Raw genomic sequence first — 17,239 nt, 5'->3', positions numbered from 1 at the left:
TAGTATTTAAGATTAGGGTTTGAAATTCGAATAGTAATACCTCCATTCTATTCCATTCCAATATGAAAGACATAACCTTGATTTCATTCCATTCCATTATTGAATACCTCCATTCCATTATGGAAGCCTGGTTCCATTCCGTTCCATTATTGAAGACATTACCCTTTTTTGCTATAATTGAAGACATTACCTTGATAATAGTGGTAATCCCCAAAAATTGAAGACATTACCTTTTTTTTTTCTTCTTTTTTTTTTTTTTTTGACTTGCCATTGAAAGTTGAAGTTGACCATAACAAAAACATCCAATTCCGGGGAACCTTGAAAAATACCCAAGGAGAAACCCCATAGCAAAAACACCATATGCAAAGATAATGCCACAGAAAATATTTGGCAATAACATTAGATTTCTAATGTTTGCATCTCTTTGTGTGTCAGTTGCAGTGCAGCATAATTCTGAGACAGATGAGTTTCCATATCCTGTGATGCAGCTCAACATACAATTAGTAGGAGATGCAACCTCTTGCATTACGAAACCAATATCCACCTCAACTCGTCACGGTATTTCTCTCATTTGTAAAGCATTCTGAATTATCTCAACATTAGAAATCTACAAATACATTTCCACCCTTGCTTGCGCTCTGTTGCAAAAGGTTCTTTCCATATTTATTGAAACTTCATATTTTGAGAGAACCTCCCAGCCAAGAGACTATTGTTGTTACGAAGCTGACCTCATAACCAAACACATGGCATGTGATGCACCTACAGCAACAGATAGCACATTGGGGGGTCCCAAGCCATCATCCTCTGTTAAAAACTTAACTTCGACAGGAGATGGTTGTACCTCTGGAAGCCCAGGAACTCCTAACTGAGAATCTTTGGCATTCCCCCACATGTACAACTTCCCTTTATCTGTTCAAATAAACAATGACACCACTCTTATTCCAATATGGTACATAAATTAAAATAATACAACAAAAATAACAAATATAAAATAGTTCAATCCAAAGTCAAAACAATGTGCAATGAGAAACTACAATTTCATGCCCAAGGTACTGTGGACTGCTCCAAACTTAACAATTGGGTTCGGTTCTTTCTGCGTGGGTGTCAGCTCCAAAAAAAACTTCTTATTCTACTACTTTTTTTTGCATTGCACATCAAGCATATTACATGTCCAAAGATTCAGTTTTCAGACAGTTCTGTTATGTCTGTTTGATGTCAAAATTTTAAGTGGAGAATAAAAGACGAAATTTGATGGTAAGGAGACCTCCATAGGAGAGACAAAATGTGTTTTCCCAAATTCCCGGTTTCATTTATTGTGATACATCCTACTTTTACTTGGATTCTTCTACATATTAGTGAATTTTAGTGATTTGACTTAACTTTTTTTACCCAACTTTCGGGCCTGAGCTTATTCTTATTTCTCCTTTTTCTTTTTTCCTTATTTTTTGATGTGTTGTTTTTATATATTCCCTATGTACTTGGGGTTGTGCACCTTGTGGCACCTTTTAATAAATTTTACACTCATCGAAAGAAAGAGAAGATGCTACCAAAGAAGTCAAGCCTCGCCTTACCAGTTACAGCTGCTGAAGATGAACCTCCACAAGCAATATAGACAACATGCTCATCAGATAAAGCCTCTATCACTACAGGTATTTTTTGATTTAGGATAGAAGAATGACCCAACTGACCATGTCTACCATAGCCCCAAGAAAGTACTTTACCATCATCTGAAATTATGCAACATAAATCACTATTAATAGCAAGTAACATATAAAAAGATAAACACTTTCTGCAACAATCACGAGATTAAGTAATCACTTTACCAGTTAATGCAAGGGAGTGATATCCACCACTGGCTACCTGAATGACACAAACATCTTCAAGGCTAGGAATTGGTTTGGGTTTCCAACCACCAACCTTATCACCTCTTCCAAGCTCATAGTTGGAGTTTGCTGTGAGAACAACCAAAAGATGCTACTTATTTGAATAATTTTTATTCATGAAAGTGAATATATAATTTCAGGAAATCTTTTTCATACTCTCTCTCGTTCTCTCTCATATGAAGCAGCCATGGAAAATTAATTTTGTTACTTTGCAAAGTCATCCATCCAAGATTTATTTTATCAGATCAACATGTGGAATCCAATTAAACCAAAAAAGGTAAGGTTCTAAAGGTCAAGTTATAATTAGTCTAGGGTCAAAACAGTTTTTTGTTTAATTTTTATTTAATCGGTAATTTTCAGTTCTGTATTCAACAGAAGAACTGTAATTTTGACAATTCCAGTGAATTAGAGGTATTTTGGTGATTTACTTGAGTCTAGAATTATTTACTAGATTCTAAGTATCTTAGGTTTATTTTCTGTCAGTCCAAGTTATCGTTTTAGTTTATTACCTTATCATGCTTTCAGTTTACTAGTCTTCTTAGGAGTATAAATGGAGACAATGCCCCAGGTCAAGATGGGTTCACAATTGCTTTCTTTCAAACTTGCTGATGTTATTAATTCCATGAAAAATGTATGTTTAAAAAAATCTTAAATCCTACTTTCTTTTTCTGTGGCATTAATTCCTAAAAAAGTGGGAGCACTTGAAGTGAAAGATATTTGAGCAATTAGTCTTGTGGGCAGTGTCTATAAGATTTTGGCAAATGCGCTAGCAAACAGGTTAAAAGGTGTACTGGGCGAGATTGTGTCTAATACGTAGAACCCCTTCATTCAGGGGAGACAAATACTTGATTTATCCTTATAGCCAATAAGTAACAGGATAGTCGTTTGTGGTCTTGTAGGTTGGGGATCTTATGTAAACTTGGTGTGGAAAAGGCTTATGACAATGTTAATTGGGCTGCTTGATTATGTGGTTTCGGGGAAATATGGAAACAATGGATATATTTTTGTATCTTTATAGTCAAATATTTCATGCTAGTGTAGCACACCCACAGGTTTTTTTCTCTAGTAGTTGGAGGTTACATCAAGGGATCCACTTTTCCCTTTAACATTTGTGGTTGTTATGGAAGCACTGAGTAGAACTACATGGTGACAGAATGAAATATGTTAAACAAACACAGCTATAGACATGATTTCAATTCTTTGTGGTGCCCCATATCTGTGATTCAATCCCCAACTTCCCCTTCCCCACTATCTACCTATCAAAAGAAGAAGAAGAAGAAAAAAAAAAAAAAAAAAACCGCTGTAGGAATTAAGGCTTTGTTACGTTGAGATCACTACTTTTCGATCATTTATTTCACTACTTCTTTTAGAACCCAAAAGAACACACACACACATAAACCTAGAAGAATTGTCATAGAGAGAGTAAAAATACACAGAAAAAGAACTTATATTCTCACCTCCCCAATTCCAGAGTTGCCCCTGCTCGGTCAGCGCCATTGTGAAAAAACCCCCACAGAAAACGGCAGTCACAGGTATAGGTAACTCTTTTACTTTGGAAGGAATACTGAGTCCACCTCCTTCATTTGGGCCCCGGTTAGGACCAAGGCCCAATCTACCATCCCCTTCATCTCTACCCCAAGTATAGAGTTCCCCTAAATCCAAAAGAACATTAAATGGATATGTTACAAGTATATATATATAACAATAAAATCTACCAAAACCTCTTCTAATTCAAAACTAATTGATGCAGAGCATGTTTTCAAAAAAAGAAAGGGAAAAACAAAGATAACCCTAGCCTTCACCACCATTCAAAAGAGAAAAAATCTCATAAGAAAATTATCATTCCAAAACAGTTCATGGAGCATTTTTTTTATTGGGCTTCTAGGAAAACATCAAAAAGGAAAGTTTTCTGAGGGTTTCGGGTATGGGTGATCTGATCTTAGGTCAGGTTAACCTTACTGATGATGGGCCATTGACAAAGGGTTCCATGGTGGCTTATTTGATGCATTCAGGGTGCGGGCTTTCTGAGGAGTTTTTTCAGTGTGTATGTGTGTGTGTGTGTGTGTGTGTGTGTGTGTGTGTGGGTTGGGGGGTTGCTGGTTGATTTTGGAAGTTGTTTTTTGCTAAGATTCAGACCCAAAGAGGAGTGAGCTTCAAGGGGGTGGTGATGGACTCCTCTCTTTGTTTGGAGGCAGCAGTAGCTTTGGTGGTGGCAAATATTTTGTGTGGCATCAGGATGTGATATGGTTTTCTTGTGATTTCATAGGGTAAGTACTTCACTTTGAGCAAAGTCATCTAGTGGTCTGGATTTTTGTTTTCTTTCCTGATTGTGGTGGGATGGATTGGTGAGGGACTGACAACTGTGGAGAGCGGCAATTCTAGTGGTTTTGTTGGAAAATAGGACCAGATACCAAGTTCCTGCAAAATATGTTTGCAAAATAAATATGAAAGGAAACATCAAAGAAAATCCTATGGGTTAAGAGTGCCTCAAATTCCAGCAGATTTTTCCAAAGATTGCACAGATTTTTCTTTGAAAGATTTATCAAAGCCCTTATGTCTTATGCATGAGTACTCTACTGACTTTGTCAAAGGTACAAGTTGTCTAATGAGCAACATAGGAGATGCTGAGTTGAAGATAGATGCAAGTGATCCAGGGAAGCTTGAAGTAATGCAACAAGACTCGAAAGAGATGGAAACTGTTGATGAAGTAGTTGAAATTGAAAAGGCAGGGTATCAAAATTACAAGGCAGAAGTGAAGACTATGCGCTCGAAGCATCTTATTGCCAACTTCATGTTGCCTGCCAAAGCAGTTTTCTATTGCCTACACCAACTTTTCAAGATATTGATTTTGTCATTCCTGAAAAGTTTAATGGGTCAATAGAATTGGTGGGTGTATCATTATCATCATTGGTGCCACAAATGAAGAAACAAAAGAAAATGACGTACTTCAAGAATCCAAGATTCTTTTTACTTCAACACTTCAAAACTCGAGGTCGAGTTTTCTCCAACCAAGGGAGAATGATGCAGGAGGCAGTGAGAAGGATTTATTATATTTTATTTGATTTTATGTATCAAGGACAATTTTGTAATTTCTTAATATTTTGGAGTGGGCTGTGTTATTAGTCCATTGGGTTTTATTTAAGTTTAGTTATTTAATTTGGGTTTAGTATTAAAGCCCAAGGAGTCCAAGTCCAAGTCTTATTAGGGTTTTAAGAAATCCTAGTTCTAATAGGATTAGTTTTAGTCTTCTATTTAAAGAGTTGTAGTATTTTCTATTGAAGTGGAGATTAATAATATTTTCAGATTTTTAGAGCTATAAGCTTGTTACAGTTAGTGTGATGTAGAAGCACTGTTCACAGTAACCCAAATCTTAATTTTCACCTTTGTTTTCATTCCTAAAACCCTATTAAACCGTGTTTCCCTTGTCCTATGTCAGTTTGGTATTAGAGCAAGGATTTGCAACATGTTTACATGATAGAGCGTAGGTGATTATGAGCAAGAAAAAGATCATCAGGAGGATGCATTTGATTGTGGAGCTTTTGCTACGGATGACTTGGAGAAGGATGAGGAGGTTACTTCTCTTGTTTCTGTAGTGAGACGTATTTTAGCAGCCCCTAAAGTAGAGGAAGAGGATTGGGGGAGAACTTCAATTTTTTAGATGTTGATTCATTGTGGAAACCAAGCAAAGAAGCTTATTATTGATGGGGGAAGTTGCACGAATGTTGTGTCATCTTCCACGGTTGAACACCTTAAGCTTCCGGTTGAACCTCATCCTCAACCATACAAAGTGGCTTGGATAGATAACACCTCTATTCTAGTAACTTATAGATGCCTTGTTTCTTTTTCTTGTGGTATTTATAGTGATTCTATCATGCGTGATATAATTCCTATGCAAGTTACACATATCCTTCTTGGTTGACCTTGGCACTTCTTTTTCTTGTGGTATTTATAGTGATTCTATCATGTGTGATATAATTCCTATGCAAGTTACACATATCCTTCTTGGTTGACCTTGGCTCTTTGATCAAAATGTCCAACATAATGGGAAAGAAAACACCTATGCTCTAATGGTTGGTGAGAAGGAGGTTGTTTTGAAACCTATGACCTTAGGCAAGATGGATAAATATAAAGTATCAAAGCCAAAAGTTACTGAAGGAAAAGATCTAGAAGCTAAAAATTCTGGTGTAGCAACAATGGCTACCAAAATAAAACCTGGCTCTGATAGCAAGGTTTAATAGGGTTTTAGGAATGAAAACAAAGGTGAAAATCAAGATTTTGGTTGCTGTAAACACTGCTGTGAATGGTAACCATGAACAGTAAATAAATATAAATTCCTAAGAATCACTCCTAGGATTCCCTGGCTTCACACCTAGGAGTAGTCTGCATCACGCAAGCCGTAACAAGCTTATAACTCTAAAAATATGAAAATATTATTAAACTCCACCTCAATAGAAAATACTACAACTCTTTGAATAGAAGACTAAAACTAATCCTAGTAGAACTAAGATTTCTTAAAACCCTAATATGACTTAGACTTGGACTCCTTGGGCTTTAATACTAAACCCAAATTAAATAACTAAACTTAAATAAAACTAAAATAAAACCCAATGGACTAATAACACAGCCCATCCAGAAAACATAAAATTACTAAAATACCCCTAACAGTTAAAACTAATTAAAAGTCTTAGGACACCTTTTATATGTCTTCAATGGTTGCTGCCATGGTCCTCCATCAGCTTGTAATCATACTAAGCAAACAAGAAAAACTCTTATAAGAAAATTATCATTCCAAAATACTCTGCCTAAAACACTACCTGGAGACTTTGTTTTTATAGGGCTTACAAGAATACATCAAGAAAAATACATCCCATAAGATACTCAACAGAATTACATCTCATAAATTCAAATACAGTGTCCCAAAATGGAAAAATCTGAAATATTCCCTAGATAGGAAAATATCCTGGGGGAACCACTAATCCATCCATGTCAAAAAAGAGTATAATTAATGAATGGTACATCAATTTAACTGTCTGTGTTTGTTATCATGTGAGTGGGAATGACTTTGCACACAAAGTTTGTGATCCACCTAACAATAAATCAATGCTAGGCAATATATACAATTTCTTTTTACAAGTAAAATTTCATAAGAAAGCTAGAAGGGCACCAATCATGTACACAGGAAGTGTACAACAGAACACCAAAATTAAATGCTAAAAGTACATCAATCAATCAAATCAAGCAAAGCAGTAAAAGAAAACATCCCTGAAGCATTAATCCACTCAAACAGAGTCTTAAGGAACAAAAGCTTCAGTCAACCCTCTAAAGTCCAAGCATTCCTCTCCCGCCAAAGACCCCACATGAGGCAATGGGGAGCCATAAAATAATCCAAATCTCATTGTTAAAACACCAGCTGAACTTTCCTTATAAAAATAACTAGCTAAAAGCTCCACAACACCTTTAGGCATAACCCAATACACCCAAAGCAATGAAAAAACTACGTACCAAAGCTCTCTACCCACCGTGCAATGGAGAAGTAGATGATCAATGATCAATAGTTACCTAATCCCTCTTGCACACGCAGAACCAATCTAGGACAACCATTCTCTGGTTCCAAAAATTATCACTAGTAAGAATTTTCCCCAAAGCTGTTGTCCATACAAAAAAGCTGACTTTTGTTGGAAACTTGGAACTTTAGACTTTCACAGACTCTTCCAACGGTAGAAGTGATGAGAAGGTGAGCAACACATACATTGATTCAACATCGATTCTAGAAGGCAACCAAATTCAATTGACTTAAAGCTGTAATTCATACATATCCAACTATATTTAAATGGACTCAGTTTAAAGTTATATGGCTATGTTCTCAGCCATAAACTCCCAAATTATTAATTCCCTTAATTATCAAACCAGAACCTCAGATAATAAACTATTTTAATAAAAACATACAAATCACTAATTAATAATAGACAACCAAAGAATTGTTTCAGCTGACCTGATTCCGTGATAGCAGCAGTATGTGTCCCACTGGTTGCAATATGATGTATTTTCCCACTCCAAGAGCCTTCCACCAATCTAGGAAACAGTTCCCTATGATAAACAGAATGTCCAAGTGCACCAAAGCCGCCATAACCCCTGCAAACTTCATGTTTAAATGTAAAATCATCAAGTTACGTAGACCAATAGCAAGTTTAAGCCAAGAAAGCAATCCCAACATAGTCAAAGAGTATTCAAATTACAGTAATGACTACAAGTACAATATTATCATGTCAATCAGTTGCAGTGTTGTCAAACCTATGATGAACACAAACAACAACAGGAATAAAATAGAACATTTAAAGGTCACTGACCCTAATGTTAGTCGTGGAGCTTGTTAATGGTTGTCAGTAGTTGGATATCTGTTGCTGGTTAGTTACATTTCTGTTATAAAGCTGTTATAGCTGTTGGGTTCAGTTAGCTGTTAGAATTTTGTTCCAGATCTTCTTGCATATATAGCAATGCACTTCAGTCAGTCTAATACATTGAAATCAATTCCAATTCTTCAGTAACTTGGTTCATTGATTTCTCTGCATAATCTCTTCGTTAACAAATTTCTTTCAAAGTTTCTCCAATTTGATACTAAAGATTCACAATAAGCCCTTGTATTAGCCAACCATCTTTCACAATGCCTACACAACCACAAGTGCAATACAATTCTACACATTTCCATGATGCAGCCTTTCTGTATTATGCAAGGATTGAATCAGTAAGGTAGACTCATCAAATATCAGGGCAGTTTCAAATCTAATTTCCTAAAATCAAACACATTACTCACAATAACATAGGCAAAGTTTACGAATTGACCAAAATACACTGTTGATCCCTAAACTACTTTAGCACATGAGTGATTTAACCCCTGAAGTTTAAAGTGATCACTTTTAGTCCCTAACAAAGTTAAAGCAACAACATGTCAGTTTTGGCACTAGAATCGTGCTAAATTTTAGAGACCAACAGTGTATTAAAGCCATTTTAAGTTTTCATATGGTTCTCAAATAGTCTGCAATAACATTACCTAAACATGAAATTGCAAAGCCTTATACACCGGCCAATGTGTCAATCACTACCACATTACACTCATATAAACAGTATAGTCAAATCAACATCTAACGCAAACCCCACCAATAAAATCAGAACAGAAATGCCCAACAGTAATTCTAAGCAAAAGGGTATTTTTTTTTATCTGTACACACCAAGTGAAGACCTCTCCAAGGGAGGTGAGAGCAACAGAATGAACCCCACCAAGAGCAACAGACCGAACAGAATCCAAATGGGGGTTCAAAGTGGGCACAAAAAGCGGATTCTCGTGGCCAAACCCGAGGCGGCCACCGTCCCCTTTTCCCCAAATCCAGAGCTTGCCATTAACGAGCAATGACGAGTGGAACAGCCCACAAGAAAGACCCACTTCCCCTAATGGATTTGTGGAGGAGACACGGCGGCCCGGTGTTGGAGAGAGAGCGAATGAGGATTGAGAGACGATGAGATTGGCGACTGGAGTTGGGTACAGGCGTATTTCTTCGATGCCGCCGCCGAGTTGGCCGGAGGCGCCTTTGCCCCACGAGAGGAGCTGAAGGGTTACGGTGTCGGTTTGGTCGTCTTGTTCTGGTTTGTATAACAGAGGGACTTTGGTGGAAGAGGGTTTAGAGGAGAGGTGGCGAGTGAGGATGAAGGTTCTACTTCTGCTGTGACAGTGACGAAGTACGAGGGACATTATTCTAGCAAATGCAAATGCAAGTTAGTGAAACCTCTCACTGACTTCACTTCTCTTTTCAGGGTTTTACACTATTCCAAGTTGTTATAAGCAGTTGAGCTTAATTAGCATCTCGATTAGGAGTTCACAGTGGAATGAGTTTTTTTTTTTTTGAGAAACAAAAATTAGGAATGAATGAGTAAATTATAAAAGAATAGAATTGAATAAGTAAATCATTTAAGCAAAGGAAATGAATAGAAAATAAATTTAAAAAAAATTGAAGAAATTAATTACCTTTATTGGAAGTTTTAAAGAAATACAAGGGATGAAAATTCCGTCCTACTTATTCATTTAAAATTGTTGTTGATTTTGCCTAAACCAATTTTATTCTAATTTTTAATAAAATAAAACGTGCAGTGATTTTTGTTGAGTAAATATATGATTGATTTTTTTTATCTCTTCTCTATATATTAAGAGGATTCAAAAATTTAGTTATGATTTTGAAAAAGTCAAAAATACCCCTTATCTAATTAATAATATTTATTCTTAAAAAATAAAAATAAAAATAGGGTTAAAATTGTAATTCAACCCAAAAAAAAAAAAACTGCCAGAGAAACTTTTTTCCAAAAAATTAGCACACTTTCTATTTAAATATATCTCATGTACGTTTAATACATTTTTTTTTTTTCCCTAAAAACTAACACACACTAAACACAGTAGTTTACTCCATTTCAAATCCTAAATTTTAGTTTCTTAAAAATCCCTTCCTTTGTAACCTCACTAACAGTAGATAAATACAAATTGAAAAATTACATTAAATTCAAAATAAATAAAAAAGAGCAAAAATAAATCCTCACTAGTTAATTAATATTGGACTCTTAATATTTTACACTTATTAACTCACTTGGTACAAAAATTGAAAAACTCAAGTGGACACATGGCACAAAATTAGGCTAGAATTGAAATCTAATTGAATTTTCTCTGAGTTTTAACCTTATATATATATATATATATATATATATTAGTGTATAACCCATCCATATACACGTTACAATTAAAAACATTCATAGATACACACATTTATGTGTTCAAATTATACTTGGTGTAAGAGTTACACATTTTTTAAGTTATAGATGAGTCTCTCTCTCTCTCTCTCTCTCTCTCTCTCTCTCTCTCTCTCTTTTAGTTTTTTTCGAATATACACATGGGTTTACTCTTCTTCTTTTTTTTATTGGATTTTTTATGGCTTATTCATCTTTTGCACAATATTAACTTACCTAGTATAAAAATTAAATTTAAAAAAAAAAAAAAAAAAAAAAAAAAAAAAAAAAAAAAACAACAACAACAACAACAACAACTTATAGATAGAACACATGGTGAAAAACTAGATAACAATTGGAATCTAATTTAGAATCTAATTGGATGTTCTCTCAACTTTGACTTTAATTATATATAGACTAGCTTGTAACTCATTCATATGCATGGGTGTATTTAAAAAATAAACACATTTTTTATCATAAAAATTGTATGGGTTAAAAATTGAGCAACCGCCTTTAGGCTGGGCCTTTATCTGTAGCAATTAATTTGTAAAGGTGGTCCTTGGAGCTAATAGCTAAGAAATGAAAAGAAACTCAAATGAGGGAAAAAAAAAAAAAAAAAAAAAAAAAAAAAAAAAAAAAAAAAAACTTTGGAATTGAGACAGACATTAAGTAAACAATATCTTGATGTTTATTAACTCCCCTCGGGATGGTCGAGGAGTACGATTATAGTGATATGAAAACAAAATAAATTCTCAAGTGTTCACAATGATCTCTCTCTCTCTCTCTCTCTCTCTCTCTCTCTCTCTCTCTCTCTCTCTCTCTCTCTCTCTCTCTCTCTCTCTCTCTCTCTCTCTCTCTCTCTCTCTCTCTCTCTCAAGCTTGATAATTATCGATCCCACAATAAGTGGGATCTTTCCCTATTTGTAGTTCCAGTGCTACCATCCTAGATGTCCCCTTGTATAGTGGATGATCATTCTGGTAAGATACTTATCACATCACCCCCTTCCCTTTCTTTTGAGGTTGAGTTAAGGAGGTAATAGGTTGTTGGAGCACTATTTAGAAGGATCATTCAGCTATTAATGCGGCATGTCTGGCTGATACAATGCATTTAGTGCAGACGAGGCAGTGGCTTCACAAGGAAGCTTCTTCCAAATCTCATTTGGGCCAATTACGATTCCTTTTACCAGACATTGTCCTAACCACAACCTAACAATCTCCAAGCTTCTACTTGAGCCCTAGAACTTTTCCCCTTCCTTGGATTCTTACTCTCCTTAGATTACTTGGTTTTGGGCCTAGACCCCCTCTATGAGTGTTCCTATGGGCCATCTTTGGCTCCAATCCAGGCCTAATATTCCTCTAGCTCATCTTGGCCCACACAAAAATAATACTTAATTAGTTGAATTATTAGAAAAAATAAACAAAATTAGATGCATGTTAAAATTCATGCCTAGGTTTAATACTACTTATAATCATTATCATTCTAATTTTTTATAAGATAGAACGTATGGCGATTTTTGTTGAGTAGATGTATGTTTAAATTTTTTTTTTTTTTATAATAGTTAATTAATATAGGACTCTTAATATTTCACACTCATTAACTCACTTGGCACAAAAATTGAAAAGCTTAAGTAGACGCATAGTACAAAATTAACCTATAGTTGAAATCTAATTTGGAATCTAATTAAATTTTCTTTGAGCTTTGACTTAAATCTATGAGGTGATTTTTTTGAGTAGATATATGATTGGTTTTTTCTTTTTATGTAATTTATAGTTAATTAATATTGGACTTTTAGTATTTCTTAAGTAGACATTTGGCATAAAATTAGCTCAGAATTGAATTCTAATTTGAAATCTAAATGAATTTTCTTTTAACTTTAGCTTTATATATATCACCCTTGCTTTCCCCAGAGAATTCATTTAAAATCCATTTATATAAAATACAAATTCTAGTTTAGCTAACAAAAAAAAAAAAAAACTGCATAAACACAAAGGAGTCTCTAGTCTACCATTTGAAAATTTAACTAAAACAAACACACAAGTTTCACTTCAACAAAATAGTAACATCCCAAAACAAAGAAAAGAATTACAAATTCCTTTTTGGCAACTAATCTGACAAAGATTAAAGCAATATTAGAAATTCACAAATCTTGAAATTTTATTTCATAATCTAATATCTTGAAAAATAATCTAATAAATGTGTTTAATTTCAAATGCATGGTGATTAGCACTCAGTTTCATTTTAGAAATATACATCAAAGTTTGATTATTTACTTATTTATAGATGGTCTCTTTTATGAATATTATATCATTATTAAGCAACACCCTCCAAGGAACATCATCTTTTATTTTAGAAAACTTTTTTTTTTTTTGGCTATAGTTGTTAAAAAAATAGATCTAGGTATCCATAATATTAAGGTCATGTGTTTTGGTATTGTCAAACCATGCCAAATTATGTGTCTTTTATTGAGTTTTAATGTGTCCTAAAGTTGTAATTGAAGATCAAGTTAAAGACTCAAAGTTTGCTAAAAAAAAGCTCTAAAAAGCACATTTTCAACACATTTTCAGCATGTACCTCGATACCTCTCAATACTTGTCTCAATACCTCCTTGATACCTCTCAATCTATCAAGAAACCTTCTACCTTCTTGAGACCTTCTCGACACATCAAGCATTGTGGATCAGCAAAAATCAGCAACACAAAAAACTTCATAACTTATTTGTTTGAAATCCGAATTGAGATCCGTTTGAACAGTTATTTAAAGGATATTATGAGCCATCTATTAGAAGGCTTTTTAGAGAGAGAAACACTCTTTTTATATGGCTAGGGTTTTTGTAACTAAGTTTTCTCTATTTCACTATACCTAAGAGTTTCAAAGTAAATCTGAAGATCTATTGGTGAAAAAGCTGCAATCATAGCAACCACTACAAACTTACTTCTGTGGAGAAAACCTTCAAGAGGTTCTTGAATTCAATTGGAGGTTCCAATTGTGATTGTGAGTGGAGCGTTCATATATTGGAGAGTTCAAAGGTTTTGAAGTCATAGAAAGTTTCTACTATAAGTTCATCTACTGGAATTGTAGAGTCTAGGGATAAAGATTTTGTAATAGATCTTAAACTTCCATTTACTATAGTGAATTACTTTTTGGAACGTTTGCCCCTAAATTTTTTACTTTGAAACTAATTTGTTTTATTGGTTTTCCTAAGTCATCATATCTTGTCTTATTTAATATTCCGTTGTGCATGATATTGATGTTTGTTTGTTTAACCAAAAGCTATTCATAATAGATCTAATTAACAACTTAGTTTTAAAACTTGTTAATTCTGTCAACCGAGGTCTAAATTTCCCAACACATAATTTATGTCAATTTCATTAAGATACTTCGATTTCACCATTTTCACACTTGTGAATGTTTCTCATACACTTTGTCATTCAATATCCAAAAATTTTTACTTCTTGCATTATTCAAGTAAGAATAAAGCCTCAATTATTCATCTTTCAAATCTCATGCAAACAACCAAATAAAAGTTTCAATTGCTTTCTTGAGGCCATTGTATTCAAATGACATTAAATAAATAAATAAAATTTAATTTGAATGACGTTCAAATGTATATATTTGAACGGCATTTTTTTAAAAACATTAAATAATTTTTTTTAATAAAAATAATGGCTTGGCACTAACATTATAATTTTCAATTGAGTTTGAGTTATGCACTATAAAACCCAAAACAAACAAGTGAATTGACCAGGTCTTAATTTAATTTTTATTAAAAATAAAAGTTTTAAATAATGGGTTGAGTTATAGGTCAACCAGGTTGGGTCTGGTTGACTCGTAAAAATGGGTTAAGTCACAACTAAACCATTTTTTTACACCAAAATATAGAGTTTAGAAGGATTATTGAGTCAGGTCCAATTATGCCAGGTTTATTATTAGTGTCCAACCTAACCCTTTTCTCCACGTTGGTCCAAATCATGTTGTTAAGCCCTAAAAACAGTGTAGTTCAAGTTTTTATCATTTTTTTTTGAAATTAAAAGAAAAAAGGCAATAAAAACATTTTTGGTTCTATTTTTAATTTGGTTATCAAGTTTTCACAAGTTTCATTTTGGTCCTTATATTTTTAAACTTCTTGTCATTTTAGTCCCTATCTTTATCTAACTTATGGAAAATGCCTACATGGCTAATATACTAAACTGCTACTTAAAAGTATTGTTTTTCATTAATGAGATGATGGTAGGGACCAAAGAATCATAGGATTTTCTTCAAAATATTATTTTCCAAACAATCGTTGGATTTTCTTTCAAAATGATTTCCCGAATGAATTTGGTATATACTCTTGAGAATTCTTTTCTTAAACACATGGAATTTTTCCATTTTAGAAAATTTTTTACAAAGCCCTTTAAAATTTTTTTTTTCTTGAATACTATATAGAATTTTAATTTTTCATTGAAAATTTACTTTTCCAAAAAGCTCATGAGAATTTGTATTCTTCAAAAATGGCTTTCCAAAATCTCATGATATCACATTTATGGAAAATATATTTTCTAGAATATCTATATAATATTTGTAAGGACACAAAATCTGTGACGGCCCAGCGACGATGTTGGGCTCGCACACGGAAAGTCCCTCACAATAATATTTGTAGAGAGTGGGGTTAAAAAGCCAGCGTTGGATCACAGGATGACATTTTGAGCCGGACTTTGGATGAACCAACATGAGATAAAGCTTTGGGCTGGATATTCAGGCCCTTCGTCCTTGTATTAAGGAGGATCTGGCTCCTCGGATACTGTCCGAGGAGCGGTGGTGTTGTCCCCGAGTGCCCGTCGGCGGGTTTTTTAGGTGATGTCCGGCGTGTATTCTTCAGACATTCTCTTTCATCAAGTTCTTTTTTTAGGAGCTCCATCCGAGTCCCCCCTTTGGTCGCATAACATTCTCTTTTATACTAGCCTACGTTTGTTGTCCTTCGTCCACGTGTAGGGTCGATCTTTCCAGGGCAGATATCTGTCCCATCAGTCTAATCCCTGAATTGTGGGAGATGATCCATAAAGCCTAAAAATCTGGCTCTGTCTGGGGCGATGTCATGTCAATGAAGGATATTTAAAGACTATTTTCGTGAGATATTTTCTGATCTTTCAAGTCTGCCTGTATCCCATTCTTGTCAATGGGGTTCTGGGCTTTCCGAGGACTGAGCGGTCCTCGGACGTACCTTTGAACCACATTGGGCTCACTATTTTTGGGCTTGGGCCCTGGCCTCCTTTAGTTTGGTGACCTGTGGACTCCCCATAAGCGAGCGAGCCGGGCCCATAGACTGTTGGGCCCCATAATAGCCCCTCAAAACCCTGCTGTCCAATGTCTGGGTTGGAAAGGTGGGTTTTGGTAATACCGAGCCTTGACTGCGGCTCATTTAATTCGGCCCTTGATCAACGTTGATGACTCTTCACCTCCACGAGGGATGCGCCGGTCTACGAGCCGTTTTTCCTGGATTTACGTACGTGGCCGTTATGCCGCGTGGTTATCTGCAACGTGCCTTTAATCTCTTACCATTTACGAGACCTTCCAGATGCTACGGTTACTGATGGTGTGGGAGAACGAAACGGCGCGTCATACTCTGGATTTCCTTGAGGATTTGAATGTGTCTCATACCCTCTTCTTCGTCCCCTATATAAAGAGAGAAGACAGAGGGTGACCCTTTCATATCCGAATCCCTCACGTTCTTCCCAGAGTCCATTTCCTCCATCCGGTTACTCCCTATTCAATAATACTTATCTCATAATAATCCACCATGAACAAACCCTTCTTTTCCCAGAAATACCATGTCCTGATAAAACTTGAGATGGCTCGGTCGGGGCAAGGGTGGCGGAGGCTTAAGATTTGCCTCCCCATTCTTTTAGCCAAAATCCGAAGCAGGGACTCGTCATACCCCATTTCTGGTGTGACTGAGTCGAAAGCCTCCCTTGTCATCTCCATCCGCTCTCTCCTGAGCATACCTAATATGGCTCCCCTTCTCCCTCTTTTGCTCCTTTTACTTTCTTTTCATTGCTTCCCTCTTCTTCTCCTCCTTCCCGCTCATGTCCTCCATCTTCTTTTTCCCTTGCTTTTTTCAGCAACAAGAGCTTGCTGAAGTGCTTCCATGTGTTCCAATTCTTCTTCCTTGTCCTTCATTATTTTTGTATAAGGTTCTTCTCCTGATATGAGCAGTTCTGAGGCAGAGATTTCAGAGAGACTTTGAAGGCGAATTCAGAAGACACTTGGTGGTTTACTTAGTTATGTTACGGTTGTTGTTACTGTTTTAGCAGTTTATTTTTTGTATAGGCTTGTTTAAGCCCTTCCTTGTACGTTGTAACAATTTTTCATATTAATAAAAGTGATTGTTACTCTATTTCGTATGTATTGTTTATATATTCTAACGAATGTGAAAGCGCTGCTCGGCATGATAGTATAGCATTTCAATCAATAATATATAAGACTAAAGTAATCGTTGATAAAATGATGCCACGATGACTTTAACAAAATTATTATTCAACACAACAATCCGACCAGTGAGGAATGAGACTTATCTTAAAATGAGCCATGATGGGTATGAAATGCTTCGATAAGA

General features: G+C 35.2%; 1 protein-coding gene across 2 annotated transcripts; it reads right to left on the bottom strand.

Moving 5' to 3' along the window:
- Nucleotides 1–372: 372 nt before the first annotated feature.
- On the bottom strand, nucleotides 373–9,702 carry LOC126721045 (RCC1 domain-containing protein RUG3, mitochondrial). Of its 2 annotated transcripts, XM_050424010.1 has the most exons (6): nucleotides 9,110–9,700; nucleotides 7,876–8,015; nucleotides 3,341–3,535; nucleotides 1,824–1,952; nucleotides 1,572–1,727; nucleotides 373–909 (listed from the first exon to the last, which is right to left on the bottom strand). In XM_050424010.1, the coding sequence occupies exons 1-6, from the start codon at nucleotides 9,625–9,627 to the stop codon at nucleotides 716–718; spliced, it is 1,332 nt and encodes a 443-aa protein (XP_050279967.1). In that variant the 5' UTR covers nucleotides 9,628–9,700; the 3' UTR covers nucleotides 373–715. The 2 variants fall into 2 exon arrangements, with proteins under 2 accessions (XP_050279967.1, XP_050279968.1); XM_050424011.1 differs by lacking the exon at nucleotides 3,341–3,535 and having other exon boundaries at nucleotides 9,110–9,702.
- Between the last annotated feature and the right edge of the window lie 7,537 nt (nucleotides 9,703–17,239).

Source organism: Quercus robur, chromosome 4 (assembly GCF_932294415.1).
Source record: "Quercus robur chromosome 4, dhQueRobu3.1, whole genome shotgun sequence".
NCBI lineage: Eukaryota > Viridiplantae > Streptophyta > Magnoliopsida > Fagales > Fagaceae > Quercus > Quercus robur.
The sequence above is the reverse complement of the archived record's forward strand: the minus strand, read 5'-3'. Positions and strand labels throughout refer to the sequence as shown.